Raw genomic sequence first — 24,033 nt, 5'->3', positions numbered from 1 at the left:
GGGACTTACCTTTACCCTCTCCACTGGACACTTGGATTTCAGCTTGAACCTGCTCTACTAGATTGGTGTCAATTATCTACTATTAACTACTACTGAAAGGTGTTGAACCCTTGGGTGTGATCAGTTCATAGAACCATGAACTTGAGGGACAGGGTTATGATCTGGACTGGGACAATATTTGGACCAATATACCCATCTCATCCAGAAATCCAGTGCATCAACTTATTCATTATAAGATTGTGCACAAAGTTTATGCCACACCATACAGACGCTTTACAATGAAACTGACAGACAATCCCAACAGCACAGAATGTGATCAGAATATTGTTGGAACATCTTCATATTTTTGGGGAATGTCCCTCTGTGTCTGACCTCTGGTCCAGGGTGCATGGTTGCCTGGAAATTATTTTAGGACTCCCCATTCCTTTGCATACCCCCTACCTATGTTCAATGATGATTACGGTCTTAGTGGCAATACCAGAATGGCACAGAAGAAAGTTATTTGTTTTTTGTTTACTTTATCTTGGTAGGTCAGTCCAGTTTCTGTCCTCTACTTCTCCCCTTTCTAGTTATTTTTGTGTTCTATATATATATATATGTGCATGTGTTTTGTATATGCAGCAGCATGTCAGTGTCTGTGTAAATGTCTTTAAATTCTTTATTGGCATGGCAATGGTGCTATGTTTGTAATATAATGTTCAAATTGTTCAATAAATAAGTTTGTCAAAAAAAAAAGCTGATTTAAATGTCATGATTTTTTTTGTCATACATCTAATGTTTATACAGCCTACAGTATCATTGTTGTCACATAAGGATTTATTTTTATGTTAGCCACTCAGTAACATATGCTAAATAGTTTTTAGTTTAAAGCGTTTGAAACGAACATGCATTAGTGATTGCCAGTGCCGAAACACAGTTTGATGCCTGCTTTACACTAAAGAAAACCAATGTTTTTCCATTGTGTGGAATTATTTCTTTTCCCCGAAATGTCAAATGTCCAAATCCAATTGAGTCAGATTTTATGAGGCCAACAGAGATTCTCAGTCAACAGCTGAACATGTAAACCCATCACATCCCAGTGACTTTAAAACATATTAAAATGCTTCTTCACAGTCAGCAAATCTGGTCTGTATTGTGTGTGCATTTTGGTTTAACCCTACCCTGTAGTATCTGGCTTTCTTAGCATTTTATGATATTATATGTTGTAAAAGTTTGTGGACAGGAGTCAGTTGTTTCTCTGCGATGGTTATCACGGCTGTCTCCCTGTCAGACTCCACATGTTCACTTGAGTTTTATGATCCTGTCTGCATTGCTTCCTCAGGCCCCTTCATGGCACATTTAGCTGTGCTGAAAACACGTGTTTTATCAAAGCATGCAAGGGTCAGGAGTCTGATTTCTTTATTTACAATTGTTAGCTGTCACCTACTGACTTGCAAAGCATAACTTGCCCTCTTTGCACCTTCTCATTTTTCTCGTTTCCTCCCTCCTCACGTTTTACAATTAAAGACCTGCAGAGTTTTCACAGTTTTGTTATATGCCTATTTTTTTCTATATGTTCCTCATGTGGTACACATATCTAAACTTTAGTTTCTTGGTCCAAAGTTTGTTATTTTTTTATTCATCAAATCTTAAATCAGTGTAAGCGTTTTATTTTAAATCACTTCACTTTGGGTTTTCATATTTAATTTCATTTTTCTGCCCTCTAATGTACAACATTCAGTTACTGAGATTTAAATTTAAAGCTTGCATGTCTAGCATATAAACATGTTCTTGGGATGTAATTCTTGTCAAGTCTGCTGCTGTTTGAAGTTAGCTTGGCAAGAGATATCTGGACGGTTCTTTTTGTGTAATAGAGGAGCCTAAGTTTGGCACCCAAAGCTGTGAAGAAAGGTCAAGGGAACAGAGGACAGATCTGAATGAGACTTGAATATACAAGCTGGATTATTTGATAGACAGTACAAGAAACCCAAAACATCTTCCACCACCAGGTGTCTTTTTTCCAACTCTTTGATTTGTGGCTGATTTCTGACTTATGCGTTTTGTAAAGCTTTGACCTGGCATGCCGATTAAATTTTTTTAAGAACTAAAGTCGTATTCAATAAATATGAATATGCGTTTCGATGAGGATTGTTTATTTACATTATTATTATTATTATTTACATTAAATGTACCTTTTAAAAACAACAACCAGGTAATAAACACACTTTTCATTAAGCCCACATTTGTATTATTCTAATCTTAAATGAAAATGTTTCCATTAAAAGCAGAAAATCATCATGATTAACAAAAATAAAGTATATCACTTAGTGAATTGAGTTACTGAAATAAATGAACATTCAAATAACGTATAATCTACAGCATTCAAAACATTTTACATTAAGATGTTGTCATTATTTTTATAAGAAATGATACTGACATGTGTGTAAGACATTATTTGTTGTAAAACTTTACTATTGTACTATTTTATTATTTTAAAACTAAGACCAAATTATTATGACATTAAAAGCTTAAGCTTGCTCTGGCATCTTATAGCAGCAATTAGCATGATTAGTATGGCTAGCTTGGCTAATTCCATAAAACAATAAGCTGTGTATTCTGTAGAGATTCTTGTCTTTGCTCCGTGATTTTATGAAGGTAATGATGTGTCAATCTTACAGCTGGCTCTTTGGAGTGAATAACAAGATTGCTCCAGATTGGGAGTTGTTTTTTTTTTTTTTTTGCTTTTCTCTCTCTGTCACACTTTTTTTGGTCAGAATGTGTGTCGTGGTCTCTGTCTTCACTAGCAGAAGGGTGGAGGGTCAGCAAGTATACACACTGGCTAACTAGCAATGGGAATGGCAAGTTCTGCAACACCATAAGCAAGGCAGCTGTTACATTTAAAGGGCTCTGTTCAATGTTGCTGCTTAGGTTGGTGTTCAATATTAATATAGTTGTGAACTGGAGGTTACATGGTTTATGAAGCTCTGGATTCACACTGAAAATGAAACTTTATGTCTTCGGGCATTATAGTCTCACTGTATAGTATAATAATAATTAATTAAGCAAACATTAAGATCTGTTCGGGAGCCAAAAGAGACGGTTCTTTTAATTGAGCTGAGTTTAAAGAACCGGTTTCCATCACTACTTGAAGGCTACCAACATTGGCAAAACCAGCATTCTATATATAGACAGAAGTTTAAATCATAAAACACAGCAGCTTTCTTTTAAAAATGTCAGCCTTTCTGGTATGTCCTGAAGTCTGTTCTGTGATCATTGACTGCATTTACTGCCATTTTGGTGAAAAGTTAGACTATGTCTTTGTTTTCTTCGGTATTGTTTATTTGCATGGGGACAAGTGTTGAGTATAACAAATACTGAACAGTATAACATTTATAGACTTTGTTCATTTACATCCCCGTGGGCCTTTAACAACATAAAACAGTTTAAAAGACTGTAAAACATCATAGGAAGACAAAATATCATACATATAACATCCTAAAATTACATTAAAAACATACCACAATGAAATAAAAGGACCTTTACTGAACCATCTGGTCTTCAGTCTGGAAGCAGGCACATCAATGTCCTGTGGCTGAAAGCCCCATTTTATTACAGAAAAAGTTGAGGATTAAATTACCAAAACTGCAAATGTATAAAATAGCAATGAAGAGAAAAGAAAAGCACATGCTGAAGTCTGGCTGTTTACTGTAGCAGCCTGGAGGAAGAGGTGCTTTTGACTTCATTTTAAAAGTTTTCACTGCATCTGTAATTTTCTCAACTACAGATATGAAAGGTAGATTAAGCAGTTTATATCAGTCCATTTTAGACAGTCAGTGCCTATTTATTTTCCTGTTTTAGCAGTGACAGAAACAGTGTAGGTAATTATTTTCCATTGAAAGCTGCCTCTGTATCACAGTGATGTAGTGAAGCATATTAATAGCTCCACACTTTCTTGTTGTTTGGCAGGGTAGAGGAGCCCAAGCCTATCGGAGTCTTCCTCGTGATGCGAGTGGCTGGACTATTCATTTTCAAAGAGACTTGATTCGTTCTTCCCTTAGTCCCAACCATCCAATGGTCGACCAGTGGCTTGACCAACAGGAACAGGTATGATGGTAGAGCTAATACCAGTAGCAAAGCATGCATATCAGTATTCAAAGATATATACTTTCAAATAAGCCAAGGTAATATATTAAACTTAAACCTAAATTCATTTAAAAAATTTTCCTCAGTGTTAAAACTCATTATTGGAACCATTTTTACATTGCCCCATTATGATACATTACTATTAACATAATTATATTTTAAGGCTAAGAAGTTCAGTAGAAAGACCTTGAGTAAATACCATCTGATAATGAACTCGGCTAAACTTCGAATGAAAAACTTGAATACAAAGAATAGATCTGGACCAGACTGTTTGGTGGGTAAGGTATGAGGCACTACTTGGTAATTAATAGTAAAACAGCTGAATGACCTTCAGGAGTTACCAATTGCTGCCAAAAGCTAATTTTAAATTCAAGTAACTAATCCTTGGCTATGGAGTGACTTTTGGGTCTGCAATCAGCTAATCAAACTCAGTAATGCACCATTATGACCTCTGCAGTCCTGTAAAGAACATTTTAGCTCATTTTATGTTTTTCAGAAGAAAGGTAACCCTATCAGTGGAAAATGCATGGATTCTACATTTTATTTCTGGTCTACTACACACTAACTAAAAGAAAAAAAATCCCAGATTGTCTGTTACCTGCCAGAGCTACTCTGATTACTAATAACAAATTCAATTCAAAAATACCTTATTAATCCCAAAGGGAAATTAAATGTTGTTGTAGCTCATTATGAGGGTTTCTTCAAAGAGCCGTTGTAGATGCTGATGGCTGTGTGCAGGAAGGATCTCCTGTAGCGCTCCATCTTAACAGTGATACGATGTCACTAAATAACATTTCACTAAATCACATTGTTGTTGCCTATCCATAAACAAAGTATTAATTAGTTTGCCGTACCAAAATGTTGCATCATGTAACTGTTTTGGTAAAGACAAAGCAATAATGGGTCTGGCTTGAAAGTTCTTGTCTGGCCTTCAATTCCGTAATGTTAAAGGAGTTAGAAAAATATTTAGCAGGAAGAGGAAAGCACACATATTCTGTAAATGACATTAAATTACTGGCCTGCTTCAAATCAGAACATTTCCTGTAGAATTGTAAACATTCAAGCAGTCCTCTGTCCTTCGTAATCGTGTCTTTTTATAATTGCTGTCTCCTGCCTGAACTAGATATGACTTATTGTGCCATTAAATGCAGTAGGAGCTTGTAGACAAATCTACCACAGACACTCTGAGGCAACCAGACCCACCATACCATTTACCTAAAGTAGCCAAAACCAGACCCAAAAAGGATATGCAGCATTTGCTACTAAATGTGCTTTCTAACATTGTTTTTCATATCTTTAAATGTATAGTTACACTTTTTTGTTAACTTTAAGATATCATAACTCTCCACACTTTTCTATGTTGATATTTTAAGTATAATCTAGCAAACATTTTTTTAAAAGCAATTCCTAAAATATGAAAAGAAAAAATTAATTTTAATGTATTTTCTCTCTTGATATGCATGCATAATGGCAGTCAAAATTTCAATGAACACATTAATTGAGCAGCAAAACTCAGATATTTTTTATAGTGAATTACTTTTACTGTTGTGAAATCTAGGTGCAATGTCAGCTCACTGTCCAACTTGAAACAGTCAGTGACTGACAGACTTCCCACTTTTTTTCTATGTGGTGATACATTTCATGGAGTAACAGTGTAAAAGCGTTAGTGATTGCAGGCTTGTCTCCTCACTTCGCACCTTCTCGCTCTGTTGGTACTTTATGATTGAGTCAGCCTGCGACTGGTCCCTCTACTCCTCAATCTGTCAAAGGAGAGAAAATATGCTTCCTTTAAAAGTTATTAAAAGTGACAGAGCCTCTCAGCAGGGAGAGCAGAAATGACCTTGGGAGGTGTTAAAGTGCTGAGCTTGAAGAGAAGAAGATATCCCCCAGTTCGTGTGTCAGGCTCTTACTCTTCAGTATTGGGTACCTGCTTTGACTTGTATAGAAAGATTAGGAAAAGTCAAGAATAGGATGTTGGAAGATGAGTAACTGTAGAATCAGTTGAAGAAGTAAAGACAGTTAACGTGAAAAATGTTTCATTGATATATTAAATATAAAACAGGTTTAACTATTATGACAATGGAAAATGTGTTAAAATTAAAGCTGTGTATGTGTATCTCTTACATCTATTTTCTCTGCAAGATTGGTTTAAACATTGTTAAGCAACAGTTGAAATCAGTAAATATAAATGTAAAATATTTTGCTTAGAGATATACTTTTAGATTGTTTGTCTGAATAAGTTATTACAATCGATTGGGTGTGCTGGTTGAAGGCAAATAATACACATTTTCTATGTATGTTGTAGTGTATTTGTAAAGTAAGGTTTCTCTATTTTATTCTTTCAGGGTTTTACTTTCTGTCTGTTGTGGAACATGCTGGATTTGAAAATGTTGACAGTCTTTTAAAAAATATCACAGTTACAGTAAGGGTGTACTTTCTTTAGTAGATACACACAGAGACCTCTCTTTACAGGTACTATTGTTTACTGAACGTGATAATCGCTAATATCAAACACTAAAGATGGTTTAAAATGTCCGCTCAATACTTATTTTGTCGTTGTTTTACAGGGACTCCTTTCTCATATTTCATACGTTTCATTCTTATATATAATTGGCTACACCTCTCTCATGTTGCCGTGGTAAACAATAAGCAGCTGCCAGTAGTTACTGACTTAATTTGAATCCAATTTATTTTTATATCTGTATTTTCCTGCAAACAGCCTCTTAGCACACTGTTAAGGAAAAGAGGAACAGTTCAGGGCACAAGGACTGAGTGTGTCATTCAGTAATATAAAAATATTAAACTGAATAAGGTTTTCTAACTAGCCACTCAAATTAATGTGAAGATCTATGGGAGTATAAAAAACATAGTGATATATGGATTCTGGAAATAGCTGTCAGCCTTACAATATGAATGTATTGGATCTTCTAAGTGGCTAAATTTTTCTTAACAAGTGACTCTGAAACAGAGGTAGTGAATGAATGAATGAATGAGTGCATAGATTTTGACATCAGTTTTATATAATTTTGATTGCAGTAACTTCAAGACCAGCTGCAGTGAACACTTCCCATACAAAATCTAAAAACATGTATTTTCCTCAGAAGTTTGACGTCATGCTAATCCAAGATTAAGGTTCTGGCCTAAAACACCTTAACAAATATGTGGTTATAAATATTAAAGATTATTATTTCAGAGCAGAGGTTATACCAGCAGACTTATGTAAATATTTAATGAATAACAGCAGGAATACCACAGCTTGAATGCAGGCTTCCACATGGTGACTATTCTTTTTGCTGGCTGTTTGTAATCCGACAGCTGCAAGACTAAGATGAGTCACTAAACACAAATCTGCTCATTAAAAGTGAAAGTTGATGTTTGTAAGTGGCATCTATTTTCACTTACTGTAGCTAAGGTTTGTGGCTGCCTTCTCTCCCCGTCTGTTGGGCTGGCATGCAGCACAGCCGCATAGGATTGTGAGATAAATAGAAACTCCACGGGTTAATTAAAAAGAACTGTGATCTGTGCTACAGAACTGGCAGAGATAATGAGTCTACACACACAAAATCATTGATACACATTCATATATATCAAGGTTTTAGGGAAAAAAAAAACACCCCAATTAGCAGTTCTTTGTTTGTTGTGGATTATGTGTATCCTCTAATTTTTCATTACGCTTCACAAGTAAAAATAGCAAGAAAAAAACTAAGAAAACAAAGAGAGTGTTAAACTTATTTCTGTTTTTTCCAATGAAACAGTTGAAACTCAGAATGTTGCTTGTTAATCTATATGTGGGCTTTTGCATGCTGTTCCATCAGCTCCTAATCATCTCTTTTCTTTAGCTTTATATATCTTTACCATTTCACTGAGTCGTTCTGTAACTTTTTGCTACTCTTTTTAATCAGTCCTTGTAGTTTCATAGCTAAAGTGTGAGAAACAGCTCGTTTGCAGCATTTGATCATGCTTAACCTCAGTTTCTTCTCTTGGTTTTATGTAGGGTCCCTAAAGGCTCATAGGCTGACATAACAATAGCAACTTTCTGCATAGAGGTCAGAGTCACATGCTATTAGTTGCAGGAGTAGTTGGAATTACAACACTTTTAACTCGGCACAATAAACAGCAAGTTGGCAATAACATCTTAACTGAAAATGAGTCTGGCTTTAGGTCAAGTCATAAGGTCATATTACGATAAAAGCAGCTATGTTGGTAATGAATGATGGAGTGAAGGCTTTATACAGGAAAATACATTTTGCTTATTTGTTAATCTGTCCAGGCCACTTAATTCTGTTCAGTGATGTTGGTATGGGTTTTGTGGCATTAGGATGGTTTCCTTTCAGATAGAACACATTTTAAGCATTTAGTAAAAAAGCTGAAGGTTAATATGAAGGGACTGAAGGGACTATTTTCTGAACATGGTAGAACTGTATTTTATTACTGTTCAGCTTTGTGGTGGAATAATCTTCAGACTACATCAAAGCTTAATCCCTTTGTCCCTCTGGAAGAGTTGAAAGCAGTTTTAAGGACTTCTTTCACTGAACAGTGCCACTGCTACTCTTAAGCTGTACATTGTACCTCTATAAGTTCATTTATTTTGATGTCGGACTTTAACTTGTAAAGATGTTCCTTTTTTAAATACAGGTCCTTCTCAAAATATTAGCATATTGTGATAAAGTTCATTATTTTCCATAATGTAATGATGAAAATTTAACATTCATATATTTTAGATTCATTGCACACTAACTGAAATATTTCAGGTCTTTTATTGTCTTAATATGGATGATTTTGATTTTGCTAATTTTGTGAGATAGGAATTTTGGGTTTTCATGAGCTGTATGCCAAAATCATCCGTAATAAGACAATAAAAGACCTGAAATATTTCAGTTAGTGTGCAATGAATCTAAAATATATGAATGTTAAATTTTCATCATGACATTATGGAAAATAATGAACTTTATCACAATATGCTAATATTTTGAGAAGGACCTGTATATCTTGAAAAAGAGATATTAATCCTAATGTAATTCTTGGTTAATTAAATATGAAGAAAAAAAACAAGAGTTTTACTTCAGATCCCAAATCATGTTTTGTTTAATTTTTTTTGATTTTGCCCTCTTTTTTGTGTAGAAGCCTTGGTACACACCATTAACACAAGGCCATCCACCCTGTGGTTAAATTTGGCTATTAGCCAATCAATAAATTCATTTCAGTGTCAGATGCTGCCTTCAGAGATTTCATAAGCACCACCTCCTAAATCCCTTTTTACCCTAGCACGCTTGCACATGCTCGCACACACACACACACACACACACACACACACACACACACACACACACACACACACTCTTGTTTTGTTACATGTAGCAACCCTTTCTATGCCCTAACCCTGACACTAAACTCACCTAAACCTAACCATTACCAGTGCATGCCTAACACCAACTTTAACCTAAAGTTAATTCACACCTTAGTCCTAAATCTAACCGTTAGCAAAATAGGTCGTGAGGACCAGCAAAATGTCCTCACTTTGGTACAAACGGTCCTCAATTTGATGGTGAAATCGGGAAAATGGTTCTCACTGTGATGCCAAGACAGGAACACACACACACACACACACATGCTGCCAAATGTGGCGTGGAGCAGAGCATGCTTTATCAGCTTATATACACCAAGGCCTTATAAGTTATTTTTCATATAAACAGCTGATGTTAATGCTGGTCTATTATCCCACTGATGAATGTTAATGGGCCTTCCTGCTCAACATAGACACACACACTTCCTCACACACCCACATTTTGATCTGGTTGAGTGGCTCTCTACTGTGTTATTTTGCGGCCCTGGTGAGGAACTGGAGGCCATTATCAAGAGCTGCACCAGAGTCTGGATTGACAACAGCTGTCCATCGGTGGGATTTAAACCAGTCAACAGCTAATAGACAGAAATCACTGGGAATATGTTTAAGTTATATTTATAGTTTTAATTTTAAGTTTAAAATTTCACATTTGCAAGTTTTCAAGTAACTTCTCAATGTAATGTGGCTACATTTTCTTGGTGATACAGTGCCCTGCAAAACCAAATATTACAATGTATGCTATTTAGAGGTATTAGAGCAAAGGGGGGTGATTACAAATGATGCTTCACTTTTCAGAATTGGTTTGGAATAGTGTCCTTCTTTTAACTATTTTATGGTGGTCTATCACATAAAATCCCAATACAACTAAGTTTGTTTGTTATATGACACAATGCAAAACATTTCAAGGGGTATGAATAATATTGAAAGATGCTTTAGTTGTTGAGTTATTGCTTCTCAACATTATGTGTCAGGTGGTAATTATCATTAAAAAATGGTATGAAATAAAACACATCCAGTGAGAGCACAAATTAAAGTTACATAAGAGTGTCAAAACATGTCAGAGTGGCTTGATCAAAGAGATGATTACAGATCTTTGATCAAGCCTCCAACTGTCGGGAGTGCATCCCTCACTTTGTTGTTTAATGAGGCATCTTGTCTGACGGTTTAAGGTGAACCCAAAGTGATAAGCAGCCTAGGTTAAACACTGAGCCAAGATGCTAAAAAAGGTAAGTCTGCTCAGCCTGAAGGTGGAGTAATAAAGTGAGGAAAATTGTGGTGACAGTTATTCCCTTTTATATTTTCATATCATCTCCCTACCAGATAGATTTAAAGGATTCTTGTAAATATTGTAAATGTCTTGTAAATATTGTCAATAATTTTATCAGTTTCTTTACCTTCTTTGTAAGGTTAAGCCTTGCAGAAGAGCTGGAATTTCTTTTATCGGTTGGTAAAAGATTGTTTTTCACTTTGTTTTTACTCGTCGCTAAAAATCGGAAATACTAATAGTAGTAAAAATATAGTAAAATATTAAACACCATGCCATAAATTGCCTTCTAGATATCAGTTTTAATTAATCTTGAATGTCACCACTAATACAGCAAACTTACCTGTTAAAAGAACCAAAATAAGCCAACTTTAAATTGTTTATGTTGCTTTATTTAAAATATCTTAACTGATGTTAAGGTGAAAAAATTCCAAATAAAATGTTTGAAAAACTTTTCAGCAACGAGGTGGGGATATAAGTATTTATGTGTAATTGCTGTTGTTTGTAAGTGAACTCAGTTTATTCCCTACACTTGATTTTTGCCAAAGCCCACTGTGTGTGGAGGCCCTGAGGCAAGCCCCAGGCAGTGTCAGAGCAGCTGAGCACAGGGACATAAGTTGGGATTAACCTCCCTGCACGCCTGCAAGACTTTCCTTATGTTTGTCTCTGTTTAGCTGTTACAGTCTCTCTACACTGTTGCCTGAATGCATCTCTACCTTTATGTCCCATTCAGACTTGGACAAAGTTTGTTGAGGAGCAGGGGTTTATTGCATGCAAGGCAAGTGCAGTCACTTTTGCCATGGTGTTCTGGCTTCGATGTCAGAGAGGAGCTTCTAGTATTTCTGGACTTGCTTTCCTATTTTTCCTTCAAGGTGACATGAGGTCAGATAGGTCCTGGATGTTTGCAGGATTAGATAGAGGAGGTTGTGAATTTTTTCAGGAAGCCAATGTTTTCATTGACAAGCTCTTTCAACTGTAAAACCCTGCATGCAAATCAAGTCAAAGCAACAATTATCTTTTAGTTGGCAGATGATTCCTGTATGACTTCTGATCTCATTTTTCCACACAATTAGTGACTTGAAAGTACAGGGCTGTGGAAAAGTATTTTTCCCTTACTGATTTCATCTTTTTTTGCATCATCTCTAACCTAAACGTTTCAGATCATCAAACGGATTTTAATATCAAAGATGACCTCAGTAGATACAAAACACTTTATACATTTATTAAGGTAAACACATGTCCAAACCAGCGCAGCACTTTGGGAAAAATAAATTACCCCACTTGTTTAATGATAAATTGACTGTGATTATGACTTCTTCAAATCTGTTGTAAGACAGACCGCTACAGGAGATCCTTCCTGCCCGCAGCCATCAATATGCCTCAGGATTTTCCAAAGAAAGATCTTTAAGAGGCTAAGATCTCATTGTGATTCTCTGGCATAACCTTAAACAATTTGTTCAACCTTCCTAAATAGGATGCTCAACAACCCTCCAGTATGGTTGAATTAATTTTGTAAAGAAGAGTGGGCCAAACACAATAGTTATGCCTGATGTACCAGGCGCTTGATGAAAGTTGTGGCCACCCACCATTTATTACATTCAGGAGCCAATTATTGTTTCACATCAGGTTATTGATTGAGATAGTTTTGTTCCCCTTAATAAAAACAAAATATCATCACTTTAAATAGCATTGTGTATTTACTCAGTTTATCTTTGTCAATTATAAAACATTTTTGATGATCTGTAGCATTAAATGTGACAAATATGCAAAAATAGTAGTTTTTGACTTTATCTCAAATATATTTAAATCCCAAATAGAAAAAATATGTGAACCAAAGTGCCTGAAAAGAAGACAACTTTCATCCATAATTCAACCGCAGGTCTAACTGTCTGGTGTGGAGACTCACTGGTTTATAAGTTGTTGCTGGGACATTCGTACCAGAGGGTCTGAGTCACTCAAGACTCACATGGCAAGACAACCCACAGAATAACCAGGTGCCTCCATAATACATATGTGCTTTCAATGATCTTTAATGCATTCACACACATCAGGCTCTATAAATCTGGTTACACAAACATGTTATTTTCATGTTTGATCATGCCCTGCTTTTATGTAACATTTAGCTATTGTAAGCATGTCTCACTTTAAAGTCTGACCTACTACAGTCACATTAGCATATCCACTTTCCAAGCAGGACCGTTGGTGTTTACAGAGTTTTCTTTTTACCCAGTCTGTGAAATGGATTTTAATTATTTTATAGAGAACCAAAGTGAGACAAACACTGAGATAAATCTAATTGACAGTCACTTTTAAATAAAAACAAAAACCTAAAATATCTGCCTTAACAGACTTTAGATATTATCATAGTTTCTTCAGAACGCCTGCAGCAGCTCTAAATTTTGCATGTGTTGTATTGTGTTTTTAAAGTTCAGATTAAGATGGGAACAGGTACTGTTCACCAGTGGTTGAGCAAGAAATGAATACATTATTAAAGAACAAATATAAGTACTAACCATCAAGCAGCAGAAACACTAATTATGTACGCATAAACCAGGTATGATAGAACTCCATGAAAACTTTAGGCACAAGCACATGGACATTAAAACCACAGCAATTTATACCTAGATAAGGACAATGTGAGAAATTGCTGTTCTACTCAGAAAAGGGAATTGGCTTATTTGAAAAGAGACTAATGACGGTTATTTTTATCTGGTTCTACTACGAAGCTTCATAAACCCTTCGGTCCTTTCTAAAGAACAAATGTTTTTTTTTTCTTTTCTTTTACAGTTTCTTGAAATCTGTACAACTAATGTGTTGTCCACTTAACAACTTTGAACAGGAAACTGGTTAGACATTTTTGAATTGGGAACAACCTTGTCCTTTGTCACAATTCTACCATCAAAATCTGTAAGTTGTGCAAATACACTATATTGCTAAAAATATTTGTATGTCCACTTTTACATGTACATGAACTTGATGACATCCTATTCTTATTCTATAAGGTCCATTTTGTTGATGGACCCAAAGTTGCCAGCCATAGCAACTTTAGCTATTCTGTAGACATCTTCCACAAGGTTTAGGGTTGGGTTAACAGTTTGATGAGAAAAGCAGAATTGAAGCCTCGGCTCTAATTCATCCCAAAGGTGTTCAAGGTTGAGGTCAGGACTCTGTGCAGGCCAGTCAGGTTTTTCCAGAACCAAACTTTATACACCTGCAGTGATGGAAATTTGTCCGTCTGTCTGTCTGTCTGTCTGTCCATCCATCCATCCATGAAAAAATACTCACAAATGCTCTTTATTCCTGGTTGGTCATCAGTGCTAAATGCTCACTGTGAGCACAAGTTTTTAAGCGAGTGAGAACCTCACTGACCCGGGGTTCCTCATAGTCTGAAATAGCACTGAAAAGTATGAAATGCAATATGGAAAAAAACATTTTTCAAGGCTTTATTTTGAGTCACATTGTCTAAAGGATGCATCCATTCTTCCATCCATCCATCCATCCATCCATCCATCATCCAAGTGTTAGCTGCCCTTGAATACCCATCCCCTTTCTTAATTATTTGACAACCTCTTACAAAGCATTTATGACGACTTGGCAACATTCAACATTTCTGAACTTGAGAGAAGTAATTTTCCATCTGAATCTAGAGAGTTTGTCATTATTCTGTTGTTTTATCCTTGTAACCTTTGTCTACATAATTTGCATCATCTGGGTGACTACACCTCTCAGCAAAGCTGACTGTGAACATGTTCATTCTTGATTCTTGCTTAGAGTTTATGCATTTGCCTTCTCCGTTTTGCTCTGTGGAGTGAGAAATCACTTTCTCAATGAGAATAATTGAACACAGGCAGGGGGGAGCCAGCTCATTACCCACAAATCACAGGGTGCAGGGGCACCTTAGTTGAAGACAATAATGACTTCAGGGAATAGAGCGAGGCCCCAGCCTGAAGCCAAACCAGCATGGGCAGCATAGAACAAAGCTGGGAAAGAAAGCTTCATGCTCATCCTTAAGTTGAAATAAAATGGTAACCCTCGTTTAGTTTGTTCTGTAGATTAGTGATCAGTGCCTGACAGGATTTCGATCCTGTTCGTGATTCCATGATCTAAGTTTTCTATATCAAACCTATGTGCACTTAAGCTCGACTAACACAAATATGAGTCTGTATGCAGAGGTTAATGCAATGTATGGTAACTTCTTTGATGCTGAAAATACATTTTTGTTCTTTAATACTAGAAAGTGATGAACAGGGCAGTAGTCTGTGATCAACGATGTCCAATTTCTCACATTGCAAGGATGGGGGCCAGCTCTGTGTAGAGAGCCAAATGAGTTCACTCCACCATAATGAGTTCTATTGTCACAGAAGACTTTTCTCACTGTTTTTAACGGTCCCATTTGCAGGCCAATGCTTTTAGGTTGCAGAACGAACATAATAAGGCACTGGCCAACAGTAAACATCCACTTTTTTCCGCCACACAGGAGTAGGAGTACACATAGGAGTAGTGCACCTTTCTATCTGTGCCAAGGAGTCATTTTGTTGGAATTGGCCAAAAAAATCATAGTAGTAAGAGTCAAATGGAAACCTGTATAAAAAGAAAGTTTTATTTTAGAGCTATAGGGAGGAATACTAAACCTTAAGGATCTTTGTGCTGTGTTGTTATACTTTCCTGATTTGCACATAGTGTTAAGTGTTGGTTTGAAGTTCCAAATTTTTGCATAGAAGGTAGTTTTATATTATTTATTCCCATGTACTGCATTCTATTTATATTGGCTGTCAGATTTTCTTGTACAGCTTGGTCAGTTTTACTTTCTCTTTAATTATGTTGAAAATGTACACTTTTGTAGCTTATATGACACACTAGACCTCAGTTTAAGGCTGTGTATTTGTTACACACAGGGCAGAGAAAATAGTCTCTACATTAATTTACAGTCATTGTAAAAGGAAAGCACACCCACTGTCAATTCTAGGCTTTTAATGTATAAATGTTCTGGTCCTTACCAGGTACTAAAAGTATTAGAGATGAACTGAAAAATCAGCTGGTGATCGGAATCGACCAACTTTGCATCAGCCCTCAACGACTGATTGGAAACTCAAACATCTGATTGTTTTTCCACTGAGTGAATGATTTAACTCTCTGAGTGAATACTCAAAGTTAGCTCTTTCTAGATTTAGTCAGGTATGTTAAATGAAGTCACAGGGCAGAGATATTTTAGAAGCTAATTAAAAATGAATTTTTTTTATTCTACAAAACTCAGTGAGACATGCCCGTGGTTCATCAAGTCTGCGAGAGCGAGACATTCAGCAGATAACAGGAAGGCTGAATGGAGTACAGGAAGTAGCTTTGTTTCATTCTTCTGTGCTTTCATCCTTTGTAGTGCAACATCCTGGATTTGGAAATGTTTGCTGCCATTAGATCCTTATCTGTGTTATCTCAAAGGCTACTTTTTCTAAAGAATGCACATGAGACTGATGTTTACAGTTACTAATGGTAGCTATGCTAATTGTTTTGATTCGTAACATTAGAGAAGAGAGACTCTGTAACTTTTTCCTTTCTTTTTCAGTTAATAAAATCCTGTTTTACCATGACTGTAAAACACTGCTATTAGATGTATATATAGGAAGTATATTTTAAATGCAGTTCTTTAATCTTCTTATAAGAAAGCTTCTAAAGGGGATCGGATGATACTGGTACTGGCAGGACAAGTTTGTCAAATATCGGTGATCATTAATCGATCACAAATCTCTGATTGGTGCATCTTAAATTTATTTAATCAGACCTATGGTTTAAAGAACCACATTGTACAGATTCCACTTTGACATGATTTTTTAAACAACGATGAAGCCAACCTGAAAAAGTTTGTAAGTCTGGAAGTGTTTTTCCATTGAAGTTCCAGAAAGTTTTTTCCAGAATGGAAGCCAAGCAAGTCGATTTCTGGTATGGCATGGTTTTCCCTGCTGAGCAGTTTACCATAGAAATTGTCTCCTTATAGGATGGAAGTTCACAGGCTGTGGAAGTTGAAGTTGTTGAACAACATCCCTGCTGGACTTTATCACAGCAATATCTGTTATTTCTTCATGCATTCCCAATTTCAGCTACAACTGTATTTACATTATTTTCCATTTAAAAAGGTAGAGCTTACAGCCATTCAGCAGTTTATCTGTTGATGTATACATATGTAGCATTTGAGGAGTGAGAATGCAGGTAATGTTGACATGTGATTGGTTGAATTATTAACTTGTATGGCAATATAAGTTCCGTGAGAAATATCAAACATGTCAGTGTTCTTGTTTTTTAGGAAACATTTTTTTAATAGCAGCAATTTTAAGTCACATGTTGGGAACAACTTAAATAATATATGCATACAATGAAATAAAAACAAGTCTTTACTAATAAACATCTAAAGAAAAGGCTTAGAAATTCAAAAATCTGGCTGAAATCGATCAATATTTAGAATGCAGTTCTTCTTTTTATGAGCACCAGTTAATGCAGGCTGGTTTAGTTCTAATTGACTGCCTATAAAAAGGTTTCTCATTACCAAAGTCTTAAGAAGCATGTCATAATGGGTAAAAGAAAAGAGTCCTCTTCATTTCATCAACTTTGAAAACATATTAATTGCTCTGGTTACAGATGCACTTTAAAATTTCTTAATGTTCCATGGAAAAACCATTAGAACCAAAAGTTGGGATTGGAAAGAACATTGTTTTACCGTAAAAAGACAATGACCAAGATCTTGAAATAGCAGAAACAATTTTCCCTTTAAAACAATATAAAATCCACTCAACCATGATGGCCTAAATGTATTCAGTTGGACATTTGGACAAGTCCATTTTATTAGTAGAATTTATTAGTAGAATATAATCTGGTCAGATAAGATTTAAACTGAATTATTTGAATGCTACTGCACACATAATATGAAGAGAAACAGCACTGCACTTTGCTCCAGCAAAACACCATACAGATATTAAGTTTGGCAGTGAGAGCATCATAGCGTGGAGCTGTCTTTTAGTATATGATTCTGGCAGACTTCACACAACTGAAGGAAGAATACATAAAAAAATGTACTAGGACATTCTTCACTAAAATCGGGGTGCAATCTGCAGCGAGACTGATCGCATCCAGCGAGTAACAGAAAGTCTCAGTTGGTTTCAGAGAAAGTAAATACAGCTGCTGAATGCTCCACAGTATCATCTGACTGCAATTCAACTAAAAATCTATGGAAGGAACTGAAGATCAGATTGCATAGAAGAAGCCCCCAGATAACACACTTTCTTTGTTTTGCGTAATTGCAATCTCCTCAACTCTCTCCCTGAGCTTTCTGATCTTGGTCAGAAAACCTGAGATAATTTGTGGGCATAATGGACAGTGAAAGCCCATTTAGTGGCCAAAGATATGGTTGGAAATAATTGTTTTAATGCACATCCATTGAAATATTATAGCCTACCAAAAACTACATCCAAGCAGTCCTCTAATCACTTGTTGTGCTCAGCAACTAAATTTTCATCAGGTCTAACAGGCTTAATCTTTGAACCACTTGGTTTCTTGTCCCATCTTACTGTCTTTGCATTCAGAGCTGGTGAACATATAAATAAATCGTTTTTGCTTTTAGTGTACTATCAACCTCTAACCCTGCTTCCCTCTTTATTCTCCTTTCTTTCCATTTTCCTTTTGTACTGAAGCAGCTGCTCCTGCCACCAATCCTGAGTCCACTCATCTCTCTTGGGTCTGTAAAATTACTGTGACCATACTGGTGCCTTTTGGGATCTCTGTTCATTACAGGGCCTCATAAGACCCCCCTATCTCCACACAGGCTTCCTCACTTAGGCTTGGTTTGGAAGAAAGATTCAGCCAAATGGCTTTCTGCCTCCCCTTTATCCAAGAATTTTAGCGTCCAATTAAAATGAAATGGAAAACGCTCCCCACCCCCTCACAACCTCACACCACTCTACTCCCATGATGCTGCAGATGAGCCCTTATTCAGGACCCTCTACACCTGCTCAAACAAGGCAGCAAACAATGGCTGACGTGTAGAGTAGAACATTTACCTTTTGTTATAACCTTTTTCAGCATGTACTAAATCTTTAGTTTTTGCAAAATTTTTCATTGCTCAAACTCATCGACAGTCATTCTGCTTATTAATTTATTTTTGGTTAATTTTAAGCATATCTACGATTTTTGGTCACTATATATAAACGTCCTTCAGGAAAGGGTTGATTCTACCCTCATCTTTCCTTTATTGCCTGCTAAGCCCTTTAGGTGAAGTAACTGTTGTATGAAGTGCTTTAAATGGAAATTTGGCAGTGTAAGAAGTATAGTTTGTTGGCAGCGCCCTGTGCAACTCAATAAATCAGCATGATTCTGACTCACATAATTGCAAGAGCGGCTACTAAAAATAATTAAAAGAAGAAATTGCATTTGATTGCAATGGGATTCAGATCCACGGGCGCCTTCATTTAAATTCACACAACTGCTATTATTTCAACAGGGGTAGCGTTCAGTGACTGACCTTCACAGTTTGAAAGATGGATTAAATGTTTGGAGCAATGGAAAGCAGACTGTCCGCCCACTTAATAAGTTCAAAATGATGATTAATCTGCAAAAAGCACCACAGAGCTCCTTTTAATGCATAGTTAAAGACACTGGATTCAGCTGGGACCACCACCTCAGTGGGGCCGCGCACTCATCCTTCAGGATTGGCTGTTCACAATTACCTCCTGTCAACAAAGCCAGAAGACAAAACAAAAAACATAAACGTATTGCTCTGGATCTGAAAAACAAGTGAAACAGTAGTGCCACCATCAATAACAAAAAAAAAAAATTACTCTTTTGTGTATTTTAAACATTTCTATACTATTCGAAAGCAGTATTTAGACCGGTCACATCTAAGTGGTCTGGATAGTCACTGTTGATGATAACTTAATTTGTTGTCGTTCCTTCCCTGTTTGAACCTCCGGCTCCCAAGTTCAGGAGTGGTCTGCTCCTGTTTCAGCTGTTATTGATGAGGTTTGAAAAAAGTCTTGAGCATTTCTGTCCACTTTGTGCCTTGCTTATTGACCTGGTGATTGATTTAGGGCCTCATAATTAGCTGGCCAAATTCAATTAAAGTGCAATTTCACATTACAGTAGGCAAAGGCAAATGCAGCTGTGTCACTGATAGATCAGCTCAGGCTTGATATAAAACAGGGACTGGCGAATAATGTATTCCACCCAGCAGGGTTTCCACACCCAAACAGAAGAAATGGTAAATATTAGTAATGTTAGCAGTAAAAAGAGATATAGGAAATAGTTTTTTCTAAATGTTAGTCCACCAGTGAATCGATCTGACTTAGATTAATCCCTACACATCTCACTGCTCAATGCTGATGTGGGCAAATGCAGCCTCATTTCTCTTATCTTATTTTCTTAACAGCATTAAAAAACTGTGTGTCCCTGTACATTTCTGTCAGAGTCCAACATTTATGAGGTAGAAGCCATTCCTTTCTAAAGTGTAAAAAAAGGAGCGATGTACAGTTCTGTGATCTATTGATTTAGAGAAATTCTATGGCTAGTTAGACAGACTTCCATGCATGTTGGTACAGCTTTACCGTATTTTCCGCACTATAAGGCGCACCGGAACATTAGGCGCACCTTCAATGAATGGCCTATTTTAGAACTTTTTTCATATATAGGGCGCACCGGATTATAAGGCGCATAGAATAGAAGCTACTGCAGTCAAACGTTTGACTGGGGTTGCATTATGCATCCACTAGATGGAGCTGTGCTAAAGAGAATGTCAACAAAACAGTCAGATAAGTCAGTCAGTCAAACTTTATTAATACACTACAAACCAGCGTTCTGATAACTCCATTCACTCTCATGGTAAGGTTTCCTCTACATAGAATTCTATTGAATAGAGCCAACCGCACGTTAGGAATGCATTGGAGTCTATGAAGTTGAAGTTGAAATCAAACGTTAGTTAAAACGTGAAAGGGAACTTTTCCCTGATTCAGTAAACACGTAAAAGAAACAGTTTGATGCACTAAATCAAACGTTAGTACTGTTAACCTTTCCTGTTTCTGTCCCCTGACCGTAGTCTGATGACACAGGGGAGACGCTTTCTCCAGGGCCGAAGTTACTAGTTTCCTCGGGGTTAACTCCCTCACTCATACATTGCTGAGTTGAGCATGAAGAAACAGCATCAAAACACTGAGTTGTTGACGAGATTCGGGGTTCTTTTTAATGACTTTGCAGCACGTAAAAACACAGGGCTTACAGACTTATACACCGCTGCTCCAGTCGCCGTCTCTACCCACCCCACACACACAATAATACCGACGTCACTCCTTCACTCTTGATTCTCAGCTACGGCAGCACACAGCGCCACCTCTGTCCGGAGGAGTAATGTCAACATCTTCCATACACACACACGAAACATACACGCCACACACTGAGCTTCTAATCACATATAGTTCAAGCAATTCCTGCAACAGTACATTCAAACGTTATACACACACAAGTGGTGTTGGACTAGGAGTAAACAGAGTACAGGTGTTTACCGCTATTACTTCGGCGACACCCCTGACTACGGTAGCACCTAATGCTGCAAGCGGTGCGGCTTTGTAGTTTACCAGTCGTACTGAAACATTTTGACAGAGCGCCGTGTACAACCAGTATGGATCAACCAATTAACCAATTGATCCATATATAGGGCGCTCCGGATTACAAGGCGCACTATCATTTTTTGAGAAAATTAATGGTTTTTAAGTGCGCCTTATAGTGCGGAAAATACGGTAATTCTTCTTCTGACTTCATTTGAAACACCCCACAGATAATGAAAGATGTTCACTTTGAGTTGTCTTTTTTCATTAACAACATCCACACCAAATACTGTTGAGGTTCAGGTCTAGTGAAACTGAAAATTGTCCAATCCGGGTCAGCAGTCAATTGTGCTGCACCTCAGGGAAGGAAATATAAAAGACAATGTTTTAAAAAGTCAAGATAGGCTCTTTGGGCATTTTTCCTTTAAAAAGATAGCAACATTTTACCAGCCTGCTATATTTTTTTTCTTAGAACCTTTAAAGGGTTAGATGTTAGACTCCAGGGTGATGCTGCTTTTATTTTCCAAATGATTTACAGTTTCTATTCCAAAGAATGGTCTTTGATTTCCCTAAACAAATGAAATATTCCTTGAGTGTTGAAGGTTATGGGTTACGATTGCTAAAAATCACAAGTGTATTATACTAAAATCCTTAACAGTGGCTTTGTCCATCATTCCTAAGTTCATAAGTGTGAAATCAAAGTTAAAAAATAGCACTGTTGGCCTCTCTGCTGACAAGTTATTAATTGCATTTTAGAGAATGTGTGGGTAGGCTGAAGGTCATTATGACTCTCACATCTTCCTCTAAGCAGTTTAACTCTCTACCCAGCCTTCAATAATGCACATCTGTTGCTAACATAAATGTAAATAAATGTCTTGAGACCTATTTATTGTGATGAATCGGTTGTCTTAATGGGGATGGAATCCAGTGAACTGGGGTCCAATAAAGGGGTAAAGGACCCTTGACATGTTAAAGTTTAGCTGCTGGGTCCAACTGTCAGGTCAAATTGAATCACTGAAGATAATTTGGGCCTAATTTGGCATAAGAAAAAGAATAGTGCTTCTGCAGTCTACACAGTTCAGAGCAGACTGTTACACATGTTGGTTATGGCTTTTACATAGGTAGCCTGTGAAAACTCCATTAGGAATCAAATTAAGGTAAGAAAGCTTTCTGTCCAACACCATAAAGCTTCTCTTAAGACCTGAGTAAAAACAGTAAGCTTCTGGCTCCAGTTAAGATGGAAGAGCATTGGTAAGTGTGTCTCAAGGTCAAATAAACTTTAATGGTACTGTTAGGAGTTATTACCATAGGTTTTTCTTTGTATGGCAATGCTATTGTGCAATGCAGCAGCACTGTGTGTCATGATTTGAGGGTGTTTGGGGCCTTTTCTGATTATGTTCTTCAAGTTGTATTTTTGATCTTGTTTCTGATCATATTGCAGGGTGTGCTTTAGTTCCTTCCTTAGGCTTAGTTTCTCGTGATTCTTGTATTCTGTTGTTAGTGCATTTAAGTTTATGTTCTGTTATAGCTATGTTTCTTAGGTTTGATTATGTCCTTGTATTCCTGTTTTAGTTCCAGCCATGCTTTGTGTTCACTCCTGCTACCGCCTCTAATCAGCTTCATGTGGTCCACCTGTTTTATGACAATCAGTTCTTTGTTTTCACCAGTGTCTTGGCCATATATACTCTGCGGTTCTGCTTAGTCCTTGCGGAAACATTCACTCTGTTGTCACTCAGGTATTGCCAAGCCTGCTCTGCTATACCCGTCCATGTCCTTGTCTGTTTACCAGACCTGTCCGTGATTCATGCCTGCCTCTGCTGCCACCTTTGAGTCTTGTAAATAAATTTACTCACCGCCACTGATTGCTGCCCTCTGCATTCTGGAGTTCAGTCTGACATCACATCATGACACTGTGAAGTTTAATTTGATCTTTCAGGTCATTCGGTGTTCAGCTCAACTGCATTTACCGAAAGTAATTGGGGGTCCTATTAAGGCTTTTTAACCATTTTAAGCGACAGGAAAAACCTCAGCTTTCAGTTTTTCTTAGACATGGGCTCACTATGAACACATTATTTCTACATGTTGCCAGCAACCTGTAAAAATGTTCCCTTTGGCTGGTTAAATGTTGTCATAAGGGGTGTATGTCATTTGCACAATCAGTGTTCTGTAGTTTGGTTTAGTTCTGATCTGCAGGCACGGCTGTTTTTATAAATGCAGGACTAATTACCTCTGCAGATAAATAACTTTCTGGACTTTTTCAAATAGTAAACCAAAAAATTTTTTTATTTTTCATGTTTAGATATTTTTAGATGTTAGGCGTATGTATGAGCTACTTTGGAAATAAACCAGCCATTGTTATTGTGGATGAGAAAATGTCTGACGGGGAGTTCTGCTCCACATATGAAGCTGTCACAAAAATGTGGGCCCCAACTCGGAACTCAACAACACTATTGAGTCTGACCTTTGAACCTGTCCTTGTTAGCCTCAGACGTCAAATATGGGCTTAGGAGAAAGCACCTCCACCCATTTCTCCTCACAGTTACATGTTGTACCTGCTCTCACACACACACACACACACACACACACACACACACACACACACACACACACACACACACACACATTTATTGTTATAGTAAGCCTTTATTAGGATAGCTGGTGATAGAAGATGACAGCTCCTGCACAATGCTGCCTTTGCCACAACCTTTTAAAAACTGTGAGTGGGTGTG

The 24,033-nt window shown here is 37.0% G+C and overlaps 1 protein-coding gene across 1 annotated transcript in view; it reads left to right on the top strand.

Moving 5' to 3' along the window:
* Positions 1-24,033, top strand: part of LOC124858061 (partitioning defective 3 homolog) — a 479,264-nt gene that overhangs the window by 171,803 nt on the left and 283,428 nt on the right. Inside the window, exon 5 of the mRNA XM_047349799.1 lies at positions 3,946-4,083. Coding sequence (XP_047205755.1) covers positions 3,946-4,083 — 138 coding nt within the window. The remainder of the gene's footprint in view (positions 1-3,945; positions 4,084-24,033) is intronic.

Source organism: Girardinichthys multiradiatus, chromosome 21 (genome assembly GCF_021462225.1).
Source record: "Girardinichthys multiradiatus isolate DD_20200921_A chromosome 21, DD_fGirMul_XY1, whole genome shotgun sequence".
Lineage (NCBI taxonomy): Eukaryota > Metazoa > Chordata > Actinopteri > Cyprinodontiformes > Goodeidae > Girardinichthys > Girardinichthys multiradiatus.
The sequence above is the reverse complement of the archived record's forward strand: the minus strand, read 5'-3'. Positions and strand labels throughout refer to the sequence as shown.